Genomic DNA, 23,947 nt, shown 5'->3' on the forward strand with positions numbered 1-23,947 from the left:
AAATGATGATGAGGACTGTCAAACCTACAAATTACTTTACACAAGACTTCTTGCAAAAATAACACTATAGCAGTAGCTGCTAGACCTGCAAATAATTCAACAACAGATAATGACTACCCAAGCCACAATCTTAGTTCTAAGGTTTCTCCTAAAAAAATGCCTTCCACAAAAATGAGAAGCTGGCATTGAGCCATTTCCTGGTACCACCAGCATGGTTTGTTTCTGGAAACACTAAATGCTTACAATGATATAGTTCCCTCACTAGTCCACAATGAGGTAGTTTAATCTAGTCTCCTTAATAGTACAGACTACATAGAAGATACGTGCTCTGCAGGACCAATAGAGCGAGGAATGACGCAGCAGTTAAAACATCACCTATATAAGCACATATTACAACTTCAACGTGGTGTCAGTAGAGAAGAACACAACAGCTAACGAACAAATTTTCCAAACTGAATTGTGTATTGACGCCATGTTGAAGTTGTAATATGTGCTTTTACTACATGAGTCATCAAGACTTGAATATTCACACTAAAGATGGTCACACAGGGATTGAAATGGATTTGCTGTAATAAATGATTTCATACCTGTTATGACCAATGCTGCCATTATTTTGTTTATAATACTAATATTGCAGTTGTCGAACACACGGTTCTCGATGGAATCCAATCTCAAAAAGATAAAGGATAATAATTTGTCAGACTATATTCAACTAATAGCAACCAATAGTTTAGTGAATGCTGGACTTATACAAAACCATTATTTGCACAAATTTACTTACATTTTTGTACAACTAAACACTAAAGCTTAAGCTTAGCCTTCATGCAAAATGGTGTTCTGGCACATATCCTCACTGTAACATGTGCGGGCTGGTTATAATTAAACTATTTGAGTCAACTTTGCACGTACATTTCTTGTGAGGACTGAAGTTGATGATATGTGGCCTCGGAACATTTTACCAAGTGAGGTGACACAACGGTTGGCACCTGGACTCACATTCGGAAGGACGACGATTCAAATCTGCATCCGGCTTTCATGATTTAGATTTTACATGATTTCCCTAAATTGCTTATCACAAATGCTGGCATTATTAAAAAAAAGGTCGCAACTGATTTCCTTCCACATCCTTCCCCAATATGAGCTTGTGCTCTGTCCATAATGACCTCATTGCTGACGGAACGTTAAATACTAATCTCCTCCTCTTCCTGGAACATTTTGTGGAGTGATGAAACATACTTCATATCTTTTGTTCTGCATGTCCTCAAACACATTTCCAAAAAATTTCATTGTCCTACAATCAGTCATCTTTCTTGAAGGCTCTGTCAAGTAGTGAAAGTTTAATTATAACCATCCTCTATTATCTCCAAAGTACAGATATGCTAATATTATTATAAACATGAATGCACAAAAATTTAACTTCTGTAACTGTGAAATTGTAAGCACCATCATTTAAATTATTGGTCTAGCTAATTTGAGCAGTAATTCCATCCTGAAGTGCAACTAGATCCAAATTACTGCCTAATCCCAACATGGTTTCAGATTTCATTATTAACACATAAAATAAAAATTAGATCTTGCCAGCGTAGTACCCAAGTCACTGTAATATATATTGACTTACTGTGGTCTAAAATTTTCTCTGGACATCCCAGACAAACATTTCCATCATATTTTGGTTTTATAACATTACTTGTGCCTAAAACACAAACAATGTGACCAGTCATCCCCTGCACATCCGTAGTCACAGCAGCTGGAACAGTGGCCCAACTTACAACAGTCACTTGGAGATAGATCACCAAATCTGTGATTGGGCCTTATTTTACAAAGTCTGTTGGCTTATTTGATTCAAAATCCCTCCATATATTTTATTTTATTTACTCCCTTCCATTCATAGGGTTATCTCTTCATAAAATTTTTGTTTTGATTGTGAGTCTAAGGTTTCATTTTTAAGAGAAGTAACATCACTTCTTACATCAATGATCATGTATTGTAACCTTGTAACGTCCATTTACCTTTCCTATTACACCATTGAAATTCTTAGACATTCCATTTTCAGCAATACAACTATAGTTATTTCTTGAGGCACTATAACACATTTCAACATATGTAACAAAGTAATTATTTCCAGTTACAGACATGTGATGACTGAAATATCTGTTTTCACATACACAGCTCTGGTCAGCTCATATGGCCATTCTCGTGATGAAACAATGGAAAATCCAGGACAGAATGATGACAATATTATGAAAAGGATATACTACTACCCCAGCATATAGTGGTAATGTTCAGTTTCAGACAGGAACAACAACAAAACTGCTAAACAAGTAAGCTTTCAGACAAAAGGCCTTCTTCTGAATTACACTACACACACACACACACACACACACTCTCTCTCTCTCTCTCTCTCTCTCTCTCTCTCTGTGTGTGTGTGGTCTCGTGTGTGTGTGTGTGTGTGTGTGTGTGTGTGTGTGTGTGTGTGTGAGAGAGAGTGAGAGAGAGAGAGAGAGAGAGAGAGAGAGAGAGAGAGAGATTACTTGCATGAATGTGTGTGTGCATATGGTTTCTAATTCAGAAAAAGGCCTTTTGGCCAAAAGCTTACTTGTTTAGCAGTATTTTTGTTGTGCTTGTCTGTGACTCAGTGTCTCCATTATATGCTGTAGCTTTTTGCACATGTAAAAGTCAAGCTTATCCTTCCTAATAGTCTCGTATGTCTCAGTCACAAAAACAATATGTCTCCGCAATTCATGCACACACCAATGTATGAAGCAGCCATGTGATCCATCAGAATTATCGCTCAGGTTGAGCGCACATAATATTTTCTGCAAGTGGCTTTCTTAATACCCATATTCACACTCTATAAATGAAACTAATGCATCAGTCATGCATAGCGTACCCCAACTGCAGTGATCACAGGCTTGTGGTGTGACACTGAAAGTCCAGTACAAACTGAGCATTCATATGCAGTGGTATAAGTAATGCAATTTATATTCTTACAACTTGCTGATAGGAATCTTATAGGGTCAGTCTGCTATGACAGTTCTTCAATCACACACATAATCACATACTAAATTTTCTATTATAAATTACATACTTTTGTTCTTGCACAAGCTGTAGCTTCAGTTCTTTGTTGGTTGTCCTCCACATCTCCAGTTCTCGCTGCATTGTGTCAACATCCTCTTGTAGAAAGTCCATCCACTTTCCGAGAGGATTGGCTGCTCGAGTCAGAGTCTGTATCGATGAGCGCAGTCGTTCAACTTCTCTAGTTGCTGAATCTCGTTCTCTTCTGAGTCCGTCCTCCCACTCCTGGATACCAAATAGTTAACATTATTTTTAGATTTTGAATATAATAGCATTACAATATCTCATGAGAAATTACTGATGCTACTGATATGAAGATCTCAATTAGAGCTAAATATAATTCAGATAGTCTTCATCCAAGTCAATCGTGGGATACATTTTCCAAGCAGCTATCATTATCTGATGTTCTGACTACAAGAACACACAGATAATGACAGCCACAACACTTCATTACTTCTAGAATACCTGTACAGGAAACCAATTGCCACGAAGTGACTGCACTGCTAGTCTGAAACACATAGGCCGAATGTCAACATATGACTGAAAGTGAGTGACTGAGCTCGGCTCTGCACGTCCTTGGCCAGTCGGTAGACTACACTGCAGAGGTACTGCGTGCATATCTACAAGTGCAGGCTTCTGCCAGTGCCAGTATCTTCTGACTTTGTGGTGCGCCATTGCAGTTGTGGAATCTATGCAGGTCACAATAACACTTCCCCCTTTTGGGCAGAGCATTGCTGATTACCTGGCAAGGACGGGATGGCCACGATGTGGAGCCAGTGCCCACATCTGTGGAGGCCTTGAAGGTGGAAGGGGAGAGCAACTCTCGGTCAGTGGTGACCTCAGAATATGGGCAAGAGTGTTTGGGTTGAGGAATATCCTGCTGAGCTCTGTTGGAGCACGAGATAACAGGACCAGTGATGGGCAGCCTAAGCGGGAATTCCCGGTAATGTCCAGCGGCAGTGTTGAGGTGTAGGTGTCTACAGTGCAGGCTGAGACCGTGCAAGAGACATCAAACTGGTGAGGGGCACCGTCACCGGCTAGAGGGGCACCGGAGTTGCTGCTGGAGTCTGTGAAGTTGTAGACCCATTGGGCAGTGCTGAAGCAGGTCGAAAATGAATCTGGAACACTGTCAGATAGGTGGCACCCAGAGGCTGGGGCACCAGCAAATGCAATAGTGTGGCCAAGATGCAGCGAGGGAGGGGGACACCCAGACTCTCAGCCAATTTTGATGGCAACAGATCTCCAGGTCTCCTGTTCAGAGGGAGTAGACACAGTGGCCGTTTTGATGCACGATTCTTGCTGGTAGCCAGCAGTGGCACTGACCAAAACCGTACACCCATGACTGCCATCCCTGGCAGGAAATGCGGTACAGTGGAACATGACGGTGGATGAGATCCCTGATGGAGGAGGTGGATCAGTGTCTGCAGCTGACATCCATGGAGAAGCTCAGCAAGACTGCAGGAACCAATAGGAGTCATCCACAAGGCAATCAGAAAAATAGTAATGCTTCCTTGGTGGGAAAGTCCTACAGATATATTTTTCATTTGGGTATTGAACATGTAAACCATCTGCACAGCCTCCCTGTTAGATTGGGGAAACACACATGGTGATGCCTCATCACATACAGAAATCAAGAAATGTCTGGGACAGGAACTGAGGCCCATTGTTAGAAATGAGAGTAACTGGGAGATACGAAAAATGCAAAAATGCTTCAATGACAACCAGCCAAAACACATTCAAAAACAGACCCACAAAATTGACATGGATGTGCTTCAAGGGCTTTGTTCCTGGACTTCATGACGAAGATGAAGCCTTGGGAGCTGCTGGTGACTAGCGCAGTAGGGACACACAATAATCAAATGCTCCAGCAACCAGTCAATGTCAGGCCTGTACATACGTCTGGGAGCTAAGGCTTTGGTTCAGGAAACACCCCGGTGATTCTCATGCAACAGTTGTAACATCTCCCACTGTACACTTCAAGGGATAACCACCCTGGGGAGCTGTGTTGTCCATGGAGAGAATGAGGGCTCCATCTAAGATTGAGACATGATGATGCAAGACAGTAGTTTGAAGCAGATTGGAAGTGCGGCCCAGAGGACAAGATGATCAACCCTGCTGAAAGAAATTGGGCAACCTGCTTGAGGACTATGTCAGACACTGTGGCCTTGGCACCCGGGTACTAGTGATTGGATCACTTGGTGGGAGATGATAACCAAATGGAAACACATGAGCTCCTCTCAATGAAACTTAGGGTCTGCACCAATGGGCAACTGATATAAGATGATCGCATTGGCGTGGCACCCAGTGGGGCAAATATGGATGTCATAATGGTATTTGGAGAGGAAAAACGCCCACTGATGCAACGTGTGGCCCCTCCTTATCATGGACCCAGACGAGTGGACTGAATAACAAATATAACAGCTTGTAGTCCATAATGAGTTGGAATTTGGTGTCATACAAGAACATGTGAAGTTTGGTGGCAGCATACACCACGGCCAAAGCCTCTTTCTCAGCTTGAGAGTAGTGGACAGAGTTTGGGATGGAAACACCTGAGTTGTCTGCATTCTGACGAGCGAGGGCTGCCTCCTCCTGCACTGGGAGGCACCCACAGCTAAAACCAATGGTTTACTGGGATCAAAAATAGCTACATGGTGCGAACCTGAGGCAGCCTTCAGGATGTAGAAGGCCTGGTGACACGCCAGAGACTACACAAAGGTCGCACCCATGTGGAGAAGAAGACAGAGACGGTGTGCAATGGTGGATGGCCTGGGAATGAACCAGCAGTAATGGGCAATTTTACACAGGAAAGCCTGCAGTCCTTGCAACAATGAGGGTTATGGCTGGTCCTTAATGGCCCTGACTAGACTCACGAGGGGTTGGGTGCTCTAATGTGATACAATGTGGCCCAGATACTCAAGAGAGAGTTGGAAAAATTTGTACTTCTGCAGACTGCAACAGAGACCCATGACCTGAAATTTTTGAAAAAAGGCCCTGAGATTATGCAGGAGGTTGCTCGTAATATGTCCAGGTCATCCAGGTAGTTGAAACACTGCAGAACAGTGGACGTGACCTGTTCCAGATAGCACTGAAAAATTGGGGGCAGGAGGGTGGGGGTGGGAACACTTGCCACGACAGATGTCAACCACTAATATCAATACAGGCAAGAGGTGTATAAAAAACCACAATATGCTTAGACTGGCCATCCAAGGGTAACCGGTGATATACTTTGGAAAGATCAGGTTTGGAGAAGAATTGACCCACAGTTAAATATGTGAACAGCTCATATATGTGTCAACTACAGACTGTGAATTCAAGGTAGCCTTAAAATTGCCACAAAGTCACAAATTATCAGAGAGTTTCATCATCATGACAAAGGGTGTGGCCAATTCCCTAGAGAAAATGGTAACCACAAATCCAACAGGTGCAAGCTGGTTCAGTTCCACTTTGACTTAGAAGCATATGCTACAGAAATCTGGCTAGCACGAAACAACGTAGGGCAAGCCAGTTGCTTCAAGGTTATGTGGGCTCGAAAGTCTGTGGTGCACCCTATGCCTTCCGTAAAGACAGCCTGAAATTATGAGCACTGATATTCCAATGATTGGTAAAGGAATTTGGCAGATAACAACTGTATGGTGTCTGTGACTGAAACGCAAAAGCCTGGAAGGCATCAAACCCTAAAAGGTTTACTGACCTAGCATCATGGATGATAATGAAGGTAATTGGCTGAGTTACTGATCTGTAGGTAACATCAGCCGTAAATTGGCCAAGCAAGGGGATTTGCTGTTTACCATATCCCATAGGCGCCTATTTATCAGCAACAGCAGTGAAGAGCCAAGGTCTGAATATTTTTGGGCATTAAGCACAAGAGCTGCCATGCTAGTACCTATCTGCAAGTACAGCTGTTGCAAGAGAGCTAAAATGTCAATAAAAAGCTTTTTGGAATCCCGATTGGCAGCTGGCCCTGGCAATGATGCTTCCCGTATATCCGTATCTGTTTTCACAGCTGCTGCATTCTGTGCAGTTGAGTGGCAGACTATCACAATGTAGGCTTATTAATGACACTTACAACAGATGGCCCTACACTGGGGACACTGTGATGTATCATGTTGTGAGTAACAAGACACACACAATGGCAACCAGGAATGGCAGCCAGAACTCTATGCACTGCATGGAAGTCACCAAACTGGACATTTTATTGCCATGACTTCATCCTCTCTAGAAACAGTGGATGCAGTAGGGCCATCCTATATCGCCATGACACTGTACCGTGCTTTCAGTTGCCAAACAGCGGAATGTTAGACCTCATAAGACTGGGCAATGAATAAAACTTACTTCAGGGAAGGGTTTTCTAATTGGAGGGCCTCTTGATCGACTTCCTTATCCAGGGCAGAGTGGATGACAACCTCAGGAACCATGACATCTTCATACGACTCGTTTGACCTGGCCATAACAAAATGGCTAAGGACAGGGAGTGGCTCAGGCATGTACGACTGATGGGGCTGATTCTTGCATTGGCAAAATTAAACCCTAGCAGTAACAACATGCATGTGACAGGAATAGTAGGAAGACAAAAAGGAGCATAAATTCTCAAACGACAAAGAGGAATGTTCCTGCAAGGGGGCCAGCTACCACAATGCCAGGTATGATGTGGGAGAAATCCAGTGCAACATACCACTGCATCTGTAACATGAAGGCACGGAAATGTTGTAGTAGGCAATGTTTGTGTGCTACCCAATCTTTCATTACCTCATCAAACGGATGGATCATAGGAGCAAACATAGCCAGAGATGAAGGGGGAGCGATTGACACTGGCAGAGTCAGTCCAATTACTGTAAGAAGTTCCGTCTGTTGCTGCACCAATATTTGAAGCAAAGATTCCAAGTCACAACAATATGCAAAAAGAACCATACAACAAAACACGTGAAAGACAACTCTACTCCTCGCCAATGTCTTCTGACTACAAGAATACACAGACAATGACAGGGACAACGCTTCATCACTTTCAAAGTACTTGTACAGGAAACCATTTGCTATTGAAGGTCTGCACTACTAGTTCAATACAGATTGGCCAAATGTCAATATATGACTGAGAGTGAGGATGGCTGGGCCCAACTCTGTAAGCCACGATGCAGCCAATAGAGAGCACAGCAGAGGGGCTGCACACGCATCCACGAGTGGAGGCCTCTGCTAGTGCTAGTGGCTTCACATCTGTGTTGCACTTAAAAACTGCGCACCCAGATCGAGGGTGTGGAATCTACACAGGTCACTACATTCTGTTACTTGTTTCATCCAATGTAAACCCACTGATTCATACTTCTGGTGCCCGTTCATCAGTTTGTAACTGCATGGTGTGAGTCTTTGTAAGATTAAGGATTAAACTATTTGCTGTGAACTAACATTAATCCTGTTCATTACTCTCCTTACTGTGGCTGGTATGGCTGTGTTTGGGCACTTTATCAATATGTTTGTGTTATCTGAAAATATTACACATTTCCAAGAGCCATCCAGTGTCCCGTTCATGCTGATCTGGAACAGGAATGTGCCAAACACTGAACCTTACAGGTCACCAATGTTTCCCTTCTCTGAATTTAATCTTATTCCTATAATACCATGTGTCAATTGACCCTCTGTTTTCTATTGCTAACACTTTGCTCTCCACACATTTCATACAAATTTATTCACTTGCCGCTGGCAGCACTGATTTGGATTATTTGTCTTGTCACCGGCTGTTCTTGACATTATCCCCGATTATAAATTGTTAAATTTTACTAATCTCGTCATTAGTTCTCATAAGTTGTCAACCCTGTTCCCCTACTTTCATGAAATTTTGAAGATATACATACGTAAATAAATACAAAATTTGTTTGTTTCATGTATTTGTTTATTTTCATTACCTTTGGTACTTAGTAATTCTCTTTCATATGATATGCAGCAAAACAGTCTCCAAGATGTAACACAACTCCATAAGACTTGCGCATTAAGTTTGTTGTTGTTGTTCTTTTGTTTTTGGAACATACATGGCAGTTTCTTCGTTTCCATTTATTTGTTTTGGAAATGAGTATTAGTTAACATTGCTTTATGTGACCAGATTTTTTCAGATTTTTTTATTGAGTAATTGGTTTTTCCTCATTTTCTTTTATTGTCAGTCAAAGTGGAATTATGTACTGTAGAGATCATTCGTATTGTTTTAGTTTTTGAAGCTCTCCATATCTGTGCGAGTCCTTCACCTTCCCATTGATGACCGGCTTCTTCAAACACATTGACTTTTGTATGCTTTAATTTTTCTGGAAATCCTCTATTTTGCTGTATTGTTCCACAAACTCAAATTTTCTTTTCAAGTAACTTCTCTGCAAATTCTACATTGTTATAATAATTATCCATGTAGAGGTGATGCCATTTTCCATAAGACGGTGTCAATAGTTCCATTACTGTTTTTGCTAAAGGTTCCCCAGCGCCGGAATAAATGTATCCCGTACTCGAATCACACAGCATCTGAATGAGTATGCCATATTTTGTAATTTTCGACAGATTATAAACTAAAATTTCCTTCATCGATTGAGGTGCTTTGGCTTGGATTAAACGTTTCTTTAGCTTTTTGGAAAAATAGCCAGTTATGAATTGCACTTTGAAAAGCCGGTCGGCATTATCCGGTTTATTGTTGCTGTCAGAAAAATGTAAAAATGATAACATTTGTTGGAATCAGTTGTAGGATACGGTTTTGGGAAATATCAGTGTGTCTATCAATGGATTCGTTGACCAGTAATCATCAATCCTTGCTTTTTTTTGCAATTCCCATAAGGATAACAAGCCCAAACAAATTTCTAAGTTCGGGTCCCATAAAATCAAAAATTTGATTTTTTTTTTTTTTGTCCAGTTTCCTTCTATTGCAATTCTGACTGTAATACTTGTTGGTTTCACTAATATATTCAAACAGCTCATTCCCAATATATAATTCTATGATATCCACAACACTCTGTGTATCTTTGGGAAATATGTTTGGATCCATAGATCATTCAGATTTATTATTGGTCCACAGTAAATCAAAGTTTGACCACTGTGCACTATCTTCTTTGTCTGATTCATCTGAATCATTTGGCAACTGTAGCGTTCACTGAATTCTTCTTGGACGTATTTCACTATCTTCCAACAATTCTGCTTCACTTTCATTTTTTTGATATCCAATGTCTTCTTCCCAACTGGCCAAGTCGTCCGGAATGTCAGACAAGACGTCCATGCATTCATCATAAATAATCGTATTGTCTCCTTCATCTGCCATGATGAAAGGGCACAAGTACTTATAAAAACAAAAAACTTGTTGGCATGTGTAACTTTTCGTTACCTAAATAAGACACCAACAAAATGTAAAAGATACTAAAGTGCTGTCGACGGTCACTGCGCGATACCATGCTCATAACACCACTGTGGTGTCCCCGGCCACTGAGAGATACTATGCACATGACACCAGTGTGGTGTCACCGGCCGTTGACTGCTATTTTGTGCACAACACCACTGTGGTGTTGCCAGCCATTAACTGGTATTTCGCGCATGACACCACTGTGGTGTCACCAGCCATTACCGCTATTTCATGCACGACACCACTGTGATGGCACCGGCCATTGATTGCGATTTCACACACGACACCACTGTGGTGTCGCAGGCCAATGACTGCTATTTCACAGCATGACACTACTGTAGTGTCGCCGGATGGCGTAGTGTTAAGATATCACTCCATCCATCCGAGGTCAATTCCTTTAAAAATATACCACTTTAGTTTCCCTAGCTTATTATTATTATTATTATTATTATTATTATTATTATTATTATTATTATTATTATTATTTTTTTTTTTTTTTTTTTTTTTTTTTTTTTTTTTTTTTTTTTGCCAAAAGGATAATTTTTCTTGTTTAATTCTACCAGAATTAAGTTTATGAGATAACATAATGCTTTTTCAATTATAGAAACTTCCACAGACACCAACACATGCTATTTGTAAAATGTTATTATCAAATACAACGTTCAATATTCTATTGACAGCTAATCTCTCAAAATAAAACAAAAATTGAGACCAAAGAAAGGGAGTGGATGGGTCCATAATTAGAGGCCATGTACTTCTTTCTAATTTTATAAATGTATAGTACAACCACATAGTTAGTATTTCACAAAATACACCTCAACTGTCAACCAGTTATAGAGGGAGCTCAAAAGGAGAGCAACCAGTCAGCACACAATTTGTACTCTGGTTGAAATACCAAGGTAGTCAGTGGAGTTACTGCTTTTTCAATTACCTAATGAGTTGTCTGATATGTTTTACAATTGATTTGGTAAAACTGATACCTGTTGTTGGAGTATTCAATGCCAGTCTCAATAAGGCAAATAAATCTCCTTTAAATGGTTTAATTTTTGTAGCTATTTTTCCAGCTATTGTTGTGAAAAAGTCATTGAATTAAGTTGGCAATGACTTGAATTATCATACTTTGTCTCATGGTTACTATCAACAAAGGCTCTCAAAATAATTTGCCTTACTGAGTTTATTCATTTCATGTTAATAATCATTCCATGTAGGCTTTCTCGGCCGGCGTCTTTATCAGTAAACTCTTCCGGGCTAAGTTGCCGTGGTCGATCTGTAGAACTTCTTCTCCCTGACGTTTCATTCTCAACTCGGAGAACATCTTCCGAGGTGAGTCGACGACTGGCTGCTAGGAGCTGGGGCCGCCGCTTATATAGAGATCGTAGGGGGCGCCACCACACGTCACGTGGCGTCGATGTGCAGCTATCTCTGGCTATCGTTTGTTCTCTCGATTGCAGTAGTATGAAAGGAGATGCCGATATTCCTAAATTCATAATTTAAATCAGTTCTTGAAACTTTGTATGTAGGTTTTCTTGGGATAGTTCGTTTCTATCTTAAAGCAACGGCCAGTTCAGTTTTTCAGCATCTCAGTGACTCTCTCCTATGGGCCAGATGGCCCGTGTCGGATCATGTTTATAATGCTCAAAATTGTATAAGCACAGCTGCAAGAGCACAAAAGACTAGTAGCCACGTCCCATCCAAGTTACTGTTTGTGGGTAATGTATGAAGGGTTGTGCCTAACTGTGAAGGATGCTTAGATACCTGTATCTACACCAATACTCTACAAATCAGTGTGGACTGCTTGGCAGAGAGTACTTCCCATTGTACCAGTTATTATGGCTTATTCCCATTCCACCAACTTATGGAGCACAGGTAGAATGATGGTTTAGACACACCGGTGCACTATATAATTAGTCTAATCATGTCCTCAGTAGTATGAAAGGAGATGTCGATATTCCTAAATTCATAATTTAAGTCAGTTCTTGAAACTTTGTATGTAGGTTTTCTTGGGATAGTTCGTTTCTATCTTAAAGCAATGGCCAGTTCAGTTTTTCAGCATCTCAGTGACTCTCTCCTATGGGCCAGATGGCCCGTGTCGGATCCTCTCCTCTGCCACCAGCTTTTCTAAACTGCATACATGGGAGTTATTCTTACAACACATTCTCCATCAAAATTGGCCTGGCCTCAACCCATAGTAACTTATTGTCCCTACACCCTCCACTCATCAGTTTTCACCCACTGTGTCCTATCATCTCCTGACTATTCACATCCACTCACCATCTGCCAATGCACCTGACCATCTTTCCCATTCCCTGCTCCTCTCTTCTCCCCCTCTCCCCACCTCCCTGCCCATAGCCTCCCGATGCTGTGCCTGGCAGTCTTGTCGAGTCTCGTCTAGTCACTGCTTGCTCCACCAAACAGTGCTCTTCTCTCCCCCACCTGCACCCCGCTATCCCTCCCCATTCCCCGGCCCACACCAGATTGCCGCTCAACATTACAGTAACATTCGGTGACGGCAGTCGTGTGTGCACAAAGTGTGCTCACTTGTGTGAATGTGTGTTTGTTTTCTTTTTTGAAGAAAGCTAAATGTCTAACTCTTTTCATTGTGCCTGTCTGAAACTCAGTGTCACCTTTGTGGCAAGTAGTAATCTATCCTTTTCCTAGTATTATCAACTTAAAGCAATTTTCATGCTGATTCCAAAACTTGTCTTAAATTTTGAAAGTCTAATATTTTCAAACTAATTGGATTATGATTTATATTTTACTAATATTACTTCAGCTGATGAATTTGCATTATAGATGTATGTGTAAAACATGATATATTGTTCTCCAGCATCAGTTGAAGAAATGCTACTTTTTAAAACAGTCATTGAAATGAATTCTGAAATTACACAACAGCTTCCTTTGTTAACATATGACACAATTTTGAAACTAGGCAAATGAAACCTATTATCATATTATGGTTTTTGTTGTTACAGCTCCTCTCAGTTCATGGTAGCAAAATATGGGGTGATGAATTAAACTGGTTTCAACATCCAAAATATGGATTTCTTACAGGAATCCTGAAATAAAATTTCAGAAGGATTGTATAGTATCTATGGAATAAGCAAACAATCAACAGTGTTGTTCTGTTTTTATAAAAATATCTTATGTATTCACCAGATAATAAATTTAGGTTACAGTTAAAGAATTTGTTCTTGGTGCCACAATTGAATTTTTTGGTAACTGATACTCAATTATGAAATGGCATCGCACTCTCCAGTCAAGATAACAAGTTGTGTCCTCCCTATGAAGAAATCCTCAATGCAGTCACAAATTTTGCTTGCCATCCCCACACGTTTGATAATAACTGTAGATTTGGTACTGAGTAAAATGCTTTTCAGAAATCATGAAATACTGCATCTATTCAATTACCTTGATCCACCACTTTCAGAATTCATGTAGGAAAAGTATGAGGTGGGTTTCACATGATCAATGCTTTTTGAACCCATGCTAGGTGGCATGGCAGAGGTCATTCGGTTTGAGATACTTCACTGTGTTTAAGCTCAGAATATGTTCTAAGATTTTTTGTATGACAGAATTTTTCATCACACTGCTATCCCCACTGTCTGAGCATTGTAAGTTATAAGACACTGTTCAAAAGAACAAGGTAAACGTGTATCAAAGTCCTGTATGTTAGATCTATTTTGGTACAGGCAGTACCTGTGGTCTTATTGCACGGCTTGAGATCTTTGCTTTCAATGTAGGCAACAATTAAAACCATTCACCATCTACTGGCTGTGTTATGCGTTACAGTGTCAGGTGACACTTCAGAAGGAAATACGTATCAGTGTCCCAGTGTTTTCTTGTGAGGCACAGAGATGGCAATTGTCATTTGCAGACATTGTATTCAACCAAGCTCATTTAATGCAACAGCTTAATGCAGTGCAACTTGCAAGGGCAGTCTGTTTGATCCCAAAAGGATGGACTTTCAGGCTTGTTGCTGCAGACAGCAATGTCTCTCCACAACTCATCCATAGGCTGTGGACATTCTACAGGGAGACAGGTCAGTACAATGTCAGTTGGACAAGATTACTAACACATTACAACCCCACATGAAGACCGTGCATTGCGGTGGCATATGAATACAGCCAGAGCACTACAACACAATCTCAGGAGGCCCAGTGGAGCCACTGTGTTTGATCAGACTGTAATGAACGAGTTACTAGACCCAGATATCCTGTTTGAGTAAACTGCTTGACACAACAACATCTTGCTGCTTGCCTTCAGTTCTATCATTCCTATGTCAACCGGCAACTTCGTCACTAGCAGAACATGTTATTAGCAAATAAGTCCAGAAATCCTCTGGGGCCAGATGATGGCCATATTCATGTGCATGGAGAGTAGTACCTGTGAAATGTTGTTCTGGAAACTGACAGATTTCCAATGTTCTGTGATATTATGGGATGACTTCAGTGTCGATCTTGTCATCGTACATGGTCGAATTACCACCAGGCAGTACATCAAACATTTCCTGTTGGACATTTGGTGGCTGCCACATATGGTGGTGGCCCTGAATTCCTTCTAATGCTAAGGCCTATGTGGCAGGTGTCAGCAGGGATGTCTTGAGAAGCCTGGATACTGAAGTAATGGAATGGCTGGCAGTGAGTCCTGACCTAAAATCCATAGCGCATATGCAGGACATGTTTGACATGTGTGTTCATGGTTGTCCTGTTTCACCACAGACTCTCAAATATCTGTACGGGCTCTCATCGAAGTATGGAAATGGATACCACATGGCGACCTCCATAGACTCACATGGAGCGTGCCACATTGGTGTCAGGCAGTGATAAATGCTCATGGAGGTAGACAGTGGCTCCACTGGGCCTCCTGAGATTGTGTTGTAGGGCTCTGGCTGTATTCGTATGCCACCGCAATGCTTGGTCAGAAAATGAAAGAGATAGAAAACTAAAAGGGAGTAGTCACAGTGAAGAAATTCTGAGGCCAAAGAAATTAACATGAATTAAGGCCAGGTGGGTGAACTAAGGTCACATTGTAACACCATTGCCAACTGTGGAGTTCTGAGAAACTGGTGTCTGGAGGAAGAATCCAGATGGTATGTGTGGTGAAACAGGCACTAAGGCCATGACTGTCATGTTGTGCTTTGAAGCCAGCAACTACAGGATGGCCACAGCAATTGGGTTTACTAATAATGGTAATAACAAATATTCCAGCAAGAACCTGCAAACAAAGAGAGATTACATCTCTAAACAGATATGCCACTTAATATATGTACAAGACAAATGTTCACAGTACTCCCAGCACTCAGTCACATAAAAAACGGCTATCATGACAAATCATGAAGCAAATGGATGTTACAGATATTGGATGGTATTCTTGTGGCTCACTTCTGCTATCTTCTTCATAAACTGGAGTGGCCTGTGCTTTCTTCCAACTACTGGGCACATATTTTTGTTCAGGGACTCTACAATAGATTATAGCTAAAAGAGTGCCTAATATAGCCATAAATATGGTACAAAACCTGGTAGGAATACTGTTGGGCCCAGGAGATTTTTTTAGGTTTACTGATTTCAGCTGTTTCTCAACACCACTGACACTAATATGCACATACTCATTTTTGCAGTGGTAAAAGAATTAAATTAGGGCAGTAATTCTGGATTTTCCTTTGTGAAAAGGAACATTTGAAAACAGAGATCATTATTTCTGCTTTTGCTTTTCTACTCACAATTTCAGTTACTGTATCATCAGTTAGTCTGGACACACACTTTCGCATCACCAACAGCCTCTACATTATGAACAGAATTTCTTCAGGTTTTGAAAGAGATCTTTTGATAATATTCTGCTATGTAATCATTGAAAGCTTCACACATTGCCCTCTTGACAGCCAAGGGCATTTCATTCATCATCACAGCATCACTCTGTCTATAGTCCTATGCCCTGTTTTGTACCTGTTATGCCGCAGTTTCTGTTTCCTTAGAAATTTTTATGCAATGACTATAAGTTATTGAGGGTCATTCTCATTGGTTCACAGTCGTGTCACAGTTCTTACACATGCTCCTGTCAAGAGCTAAGTGTTTTGATTTTCTTTTTACGTCTTTATCTAGTTTGTTAAACATATAAATCATTCTATTTGTTTTAGTTGCCCTTTGTAGTTTGGCAACAAAATTGCATTATCATCATTGATAGCAGTTTCAGTGCAGACACTCTCAAAGATGTCAGGTCTGTTTGTTGCCATTAGATCCAATCTATTTCCATCATGAGTGGGCTTCCAAACTATTTGTTCAAGGTAATTCTGAGAGAAGGCATTTAATAATGTTTCACAGGATATTTTGTAACATTCATCACTCACAAAACTGAAATTTTCTCCAATTCATTATTAGATGATTAAAATATACCACAATGATGGGAGTATGACTGGGGAACTTCCATACTAATGAACTTTGGTTCTTTCAAAGATTTTGGTCACACCTGGAGGTGAATCTGGTGTTTGGTAAAAGGATACTATTATAAATATGTACCCATCTGTGAGTCTTCACAAAACAATCTCACATGCAGCTTCAATTTCTATGTGCCTGTCAGTGGATTTGAGTTTCTTGTCTACTGAAACGAATACATTGCCTCCATTCACCATTAACCTATGCTTTTGATTTTCCCCAAAAATATCACTGCTATCAGTTTCAGGACTTAACAAGCTTTCTGTATGTAGCAGTAAGTCAGCTCCACTGCTTTTGAGGAGCCTTCCAACTCTGGCTCTCGACTGTGAATGCTTCGGCCTACTTTTTAGGAGCGCTTCCAACTCTGGTAAATTATTGGGAATGCTTCAATAGTTAACCACTAGGATTTTAATTATCTCAGAATACTGACACTTTATATTGACACTTTCAGGTCTCCTACAGCTATTGTTATCTGGAATGGATGAAGAGTTGCTTTAAGAAAAACTTTTTGCGCATCCCACAAGCAATCAGTTACCTGGGTAGTAACCTCTACAGTGCTTAATCAACAACTCAGTTATATACTTACAATATCAACTCTCTTCAGGTGTTTGTTGTGGCCATCGGCACTTGGTGGCCTCTTCTCTTCCAGCTCTTTCTGGGTTTCCAATATCTGTGAGACGAGATGCCCATGTTGTGCATCAGGAGCTGGGCCATCTGCTGGCACCGGAGATGGCTGTCAAAAACAGTGCACCAACTTTATTTTACATCTGACAGTAACATATTTTCTGTGCAATGAAAAAATTAAACATTAAAACATTATAATGTACACAATTTCAAGGAGAGGATGTGAAGTTATGCTTATTATTAAACTGAGTACTTAAGTATAATATTTTCAAAGGTATACTTGAAAAATAATATTTGTGGAATTAATAAATACCTGTAGTTGACATGCACTGCACACAGAAACATATAACAGTACAGAGGCTTTACTAGCTTTAGAGCTATGGCCCTTTTTCTAACTTAAGTACACACAACCCTAGAAGCAATGAGTGACACTGCAATCTCTTTTTGATGTGGTTATGGTAATTCTGATGTGGTTCCTCAAGAACAAGAAGGGCAGCAATCTTTTCAGTAGTTTCAAGGGGTCAACAGTTTGGATGACTGACAAATTTAGCCTTGTAACATCAACTGTGTTGATATATCTAACAGCTGAAAGCATGGAGAAACTACAGCCCTAATTTTTCCTGAGGACAGGCAGCTAAATGCAATTAAATGATGATGGCATCCTCTTGGGTAAAATATTATGGAGATAAAACAGCCCTGAATTTGGATCTCCAGGCAGGAACTACTAAGGAGGATATCGTCATTAGGAGAAAAAGAAAAAAACAAAAAACTGTTACTCTATGAATAGGAGCATGGAATGTTAGACCCCTCAATCGGGCATGTAGGTTAGAAAATTTAAAAAGGGGAAATGGGTAGGGTAAGTTAGATATAGTGGGAAACAGTGAAGGTCAGTGGCAGGAGGAACAGAACTTCTGGTCAGTTACATATAAGGTTATAAATACAAAGTCAAACAGAGGTAATGCAGGAGTGAGTTTCATAATGAATAAGAAAAAAAGAATGCAGGTAAGCTATTGCAAACAGCATAGCGGACACACTATCATAGCTAAGATAGGCTAGAAGTCCACATCCACCACAGTAGTATAAGTTTATATGCCAGCTATGTCCACAGGTGATGAGTAGACTAAACGAATGTATGATGAGATAAAATAAATTATTCAAATAGTTAAGGAAGATGAAAATGTAATAGTACTGGGGGACTGGAAGTCAATAGTGGGAAAAGGAAGAGAAGGAAAAAAAGTTGTTGAATATGGAATGGGGGGAAAGGAATGAAAGAGGAAGCTGCCTGGTAGAATTTTGCACAGAGCATAATTTATCATTGCTAACACTTGGTTTAAGAATTGTGAAAGAAGAATGTAGGCAAGGAAGTGACCTGAAGACACCAGGAGGTTTCAGACTGATTATACTGCATTATGGTAAGACAGTGATTTTAGTACCAGATTTTAAACTGTAAGACATTTCCAGGGGAAGATATGGACTCTGACCACAATTTATTGGTTATGAACTATAGATTAAAACTGAAGAAATTGCAAAAAGGTATGAAATTAAGGAGGAGGATATTATAATATCCCTTCCCCAGGTTAACTGAAATAATGTACAAATTCTCTCTTGAATGAATGTGTACTGTACTGGGCAACAGTGCATGAGAGGGAGAGAGAGAGAGAGAGAGAGAGAAATATTATGAATGTTTGTGAAGTTCATTGCATGACTTTTCCTAACAAAAATCCTGAAGATCCTCTGAAAATAATTACTATTATTATTATTATTATTATTATTATTATTATTATTATTATTATTCTTTCTTTCTCTTCTCAGACATTATTTCTGATCACAAATGGAAAGTGATGCGGAACTTGATCAAGCGTGACTTCCTTTTAACTGTATGGTATATGTTACATTGCATTTAGGAACATTCGGGTAATTAAACATGTATCAAGAATTACGGATTTCTGTAGTTGTATATATAATTTTGGATGTAGCTGTATTGCACTGATGTACTGGTGGATATTGTGTGGTATGACTCCTGTAGTTGATAGTATAATTGGTATAATGTCAACTTTATCCTGATGCCACATGTCCTTGACTTCCTCAGCCAGTTGGATGTATTTTTCAATTTTTTCTCCTGTTTTCTTCTGTATATTTGTTGTATTGGGTATGGATATTTCGATTAGTTGTGTTAATTTCTTCTTTTTATTAATGAGTATGATGTCAGGTTTGTTATGTGGTGTTGTTTTATCTGTTATAATGGTTCTGTTCCAGTATAATTTGTATTCATCATTCTCCAGTACATTTTGTGGTGCATACTTGTATGTGGGAATGTGTGGTTTTATTAGTTTATGTTGTATGGCAAGTTGTTGGTGTATTATTTTTGCTATATTGTCATGTCTTCTGGGGTATTCTGTATTTGCTAGTATTGTACATCCGCTTGTGATGTGATCTATTGTTTCTATTTGTTGTTTGTAAAGTCTGCATTTATCTGTTGTAGTATTGGGATCTTTAATAATATGCATGCTGTAATATCTGGTGTTTATTGTTTGATCCTGTATTGCAATCATGAATCCTTCCGTGTCACTGTATATATTGCCTTTTCTTAGCCATGTGTTGGATGCGTCTTGATCGATGTGTGGCTCTGTTAGATGATACGGGTGCTTGCCATGTAGTGTTTTCTTTTTCCAATTTACTTTCTTCATATCTGCTGATGTTATGTGATCTAAAGGGATGTAGAAGTGGTTATGAAATTGCAGTGGTGTAGCCGATGTATTTATATGAGTGATTGCTTTGTGTATTTTGCTAGTTTATGCTCGTTCTAGAAAGAATTTTCTTAAATTGTCTACCTGTCCATAATGCACGTTTTTTTATGTCGATAAATCCCCTTCCTCCTTAATGTGAATCTTTCTGTTGCTGAATGTATGTGATGTATTCTATATTTGTGGCCCTGTGATCGTGTAAGTGTATTGAGTGCTTCTAGGTCTGTGTTACTCTCTTTCACTACTCCAAATGAGTAGGTCAATATTGGTATAGCATAGGTATTTATAGCTTTTGTCTTGTTTCTTGCTGTCAATTCTGTTTTCAGTATTTTTGTTAGTCTTTGTCTATATTTTTCTTTTAGTTCTTCTTTAATATTTGTATTATCTATTCCTATTTTTTGTCTGTATCCTAGATATTTATAGGCATCTGTTTTTTCCATCGCTTCTATGCAGTCGCTGTGGTTATCCAATACGTAATCTTATTATTATTATTATTATTATTATTATTATTATTATTATCATTATCATTATCATTATCATTATCATTATTATTATCCACCCCATGAACCATGGACGTTGCCATTGGTGGGGAGGCTTGCGTGCCTCAACGATACAGATAGCCATACCGTAGGTGCAACCACAACGGAGGGGTACCTGTTGAGAGGCCAGACAAACATATGGTTCCTGAAGAGGAGCAGCAGCCTTTTCAGTAGTTGCAGGGGCAACAGTCTAGATGATTGACTGATCTGGCCTTGTAACACTAACCAAAATGGCCTTGCTGTTCTGGTACTACGAGCCGCTGAAAGCAAGGGGAAACTACAGCCATACTTTTTCCCGAGGACATGCAGCTTTACAGTATGATTAAATGATGATGGTGTCCTCTTCGGTAAAATATTACAGAGGTAAAATAGCCCCCCCATTCCGATCTCCGGGCAGGGACTACTCAAGAGGACGTTGTTATCAGGAGAAATAAAACTGGAATTCTATGGATCGGAGCGTGGAATGTCAGATCCCTTAATCGGGCAGGTAGGTTAGAAAATTTAAAAAGGGAAATGGATAGGTTAAAGTTAGATATAGTGGGAATTAGTGAATTTCAGTGGCAGGAGGAACAAGACTTTTGGTCAGGTGAATACAGGGTTATAAATACAAAATCAAATAGGGGTAATGCAGGAGTAGGTTTAATAATGAACAAAAAAATAGGAGTACGGGTAAGCTACTACAAACAGCATAGTGAATGCATTATTGTGGCCAAGATAGACACGAAGCCCACGCCTACTACAGTAGTACAAGTTTATATGCCAACTAGCTCTACAGATGACGAAGAAATTGATGAAATGTATGATGAGATAAAAGGAATTATTCAGGTAGTGAAGGGCGACGAAAATTTAATAGTCATGGGTGACTGGAATTCAAGAGTAGGAAAAGGGAGAGAAGGAAACGTAGTAGGTGAATATGGATTGGGGGAGAGAAATGAAAGAGGAAGCCATCTGGTAGAATTTTGCACAGAGCATAACTTAATCATAGCTAACACTTGGTTCAAGAATCATAAAAGAAGGTTGTATACATGGAAGAATCCTGGAGATGCTAGAAGGTATCAGATAGATTATATAATGGTAAGACAGAGATTTAGGAACCAGATTTTAAATTGTAAGACATTTCCAGGGGCAGATGTGGACTCTGACCACAATATATTTGTTATGAACTGTAGATTAAAACTGAAGAAACTGCAAAAAGGTGGGAATTTAAGGAGATGGGACCTGGATAAGCTGAAAGAACTAGAGGTTGTACAGAGTTTCAGGGGAGCATAAGGCAGCAGAGGATCAAATAGGTAAAAAGACGAGGGCTAGTAGAAACCCTTGGGTAACAGAAGAAATATTGAATTTAATTGATGAAAGGAGAAAATATAAAAATGCAGTAAATGAAGCAGGCAAAAAGGAATACAAACATCTCAAAAATGATATCGACAGGAAGTTGAAAATGGCTAAGCAGGGATGGCTAGAGGACAAATGTAAGGATGTAGAGGCTTATCTCACTAGGGGTAAGATAGATACTGCCTACAGGAAAATTAAAGAGACCTTTGGAGAAAGGAGAACCACTTGCATGAATATCAATAGCTTTCATGGAAACCCAGTTCTAAGCAAAGAAGGGAAAGCAGAAAGGTGGAAGGAGTATATAGAGGGTCTATACAAGGGCGATGTACCTGAGGACAATATTATGGAAATGGATGAGGATGTAGGTGAAGATGAAATGGGAGATATGATATTGCGTGAAGAGATTGACAGAGCACTGGAAGACCTGAGTCGAAACAAGGCCCCGGGAGTAGACAACATTCCATTAGAACTACTGACAGCCTTGGGAGAGCCAGTCCTGACAAAACTCCACCATCTGGTGAGCAAAATGTATGAGACAGGCGAAATACCCTCAGACTTCAAGAAGAATACAATAATCCCAATCCCAAAAAAAGCAGGTGTTGAGAGATGTGAAAATTATTGAACTATCAGTTTAATAAGTCACAGCTGCAAAATACTAATGCAAATTCTTTACAGACCAATGGAAAAACTGATAGAAGCCGACCTCGGGGAAGATCAGTTTGGATTCCGTAGAAATGTTGGAACACGTGAGGCAATACTGACCCTACAACTTATCTTAGAAGAAAGATTAAGGAAAGGCAAACCTACTTTTCTAGCATTTGTAGACATAGAGAAAGCTTTGGACAATGTTGATTGGAATACTCTCTTTCAAATTCTGAAGGTAGCAGGGGTAAAATATCGAGAGAAAAAGTCTATTTACAATTTGTACAGAAACCAGATGGCAGTTATAAGAGTCGAGGGGTATGAAAGGGAAGCAGTGGTTGGGAAGGGAGTGAGACAGGTTTGTAGCCTATCCCCAATGTTATTCGATCTGTATATTGAGCAAGCAATAAAGGAAACAAAAGAAAATTTCGGAGTAGGTATTAAAATCCATGGAGAAGAAATAAAAACTTTGAGGTTCGCCGATGACATTGTAATTCTGTCAGAGACAGCAAAGGACTTGGACGAGCAGTTGAACGGAATGGACAGTATCTTGAAAAGTGGGTATAAGATGAACATCAACAAAAGCAAAACGAGGATAATAGAATGTAGTCGAATTAAGTCGGGTGATGCTGAGGGAATTAGATTAGGAAATGAGACACTTAAAGTAGTAAAAGAGTTTTGCTATTTGGGGAGCAAAATAACTGATGATGGTCGAAGTAGAGATGATATAAAATGTAGACTGGCAATGGCAAGGAAAGCGTTTCTGAAGAAGAGGATTTTGTTAACATAGATTAAATTGTCAGGAAGTCATTTCTGAAAGTATTTGTATGGAGTGTAGCCACGTATGGAAGTGAAACATGGACGATAAATAGCTTAGACAAAAAGAGAATAGAAGCTTTCGAAATGTGGTGCTACAGAAGAATGCTGAAGATTAGATGGGTAGATCACATAACTAGTGAGGAGGTATTGAATAGAATTGGGGAGAAGAGGAGCTTGTGATACAACTTGACTAGAAGAAGGGATCGGTTGGTAGGACATGTTCTGAGACATCGAGGGATTACCAATTTAGTATTGGAGGGCAGCCTGGAGGGTAAAAATCGTAGAGGGAGACCAAGAGATGGATACACTAAGTAGATTCGGAAGGATGTAGGCTGCAGTAGGTACTGGGAGATGAAGAAGCTTGCACAGGATAGAGTAGCATGGAGAGCT

The 23,947-nt window shown here is 39.9% G+C and overlaps 1 protein-coding gene across 1 annotated transcript in view; it reads right to left on the reverse strand.

Moving 5' to 3' along the window:
• LOC126092482 (TRAF3-interacting protein 1) overlaps positions 1-23,947 on the reverse strand; it is a 229,920-nt gene that overhangs the window by 22,089 nt on the left and 183,884 nt on the right. Inside the window, exons 11-12 of the mRNA XM_049908100.1 lie at positions 17,444-17,590; positions 3,089-3,300 (exon numbers count right to left, since the gene is read on the reverse strand). Coding sequence (XP_049764057.1) covers positions 3,089-3,300; positions 17,444-17,590 — 359 coding nt within the window. The remainder of the gene's footprint in view (positions 1-3,088; positions 3,301-17,443; positions 17,591-23,947) is intronic.

This window comes from Schistocerca cancellata, chromosome 7, assembly GCF_023864275.1.
Source record: "Schistocerca cancellata isolate TAMUIC-IGC-003103 chromosome 7, iqSchCanc2.1, whole genome shotgun sequence".
Lineage (NCBI taxonomy): Eukaryota > Metazoa > Arthropoda > Insecta > Orthoptera > Acrididae > Schistocerca > Schistocerca cancellata.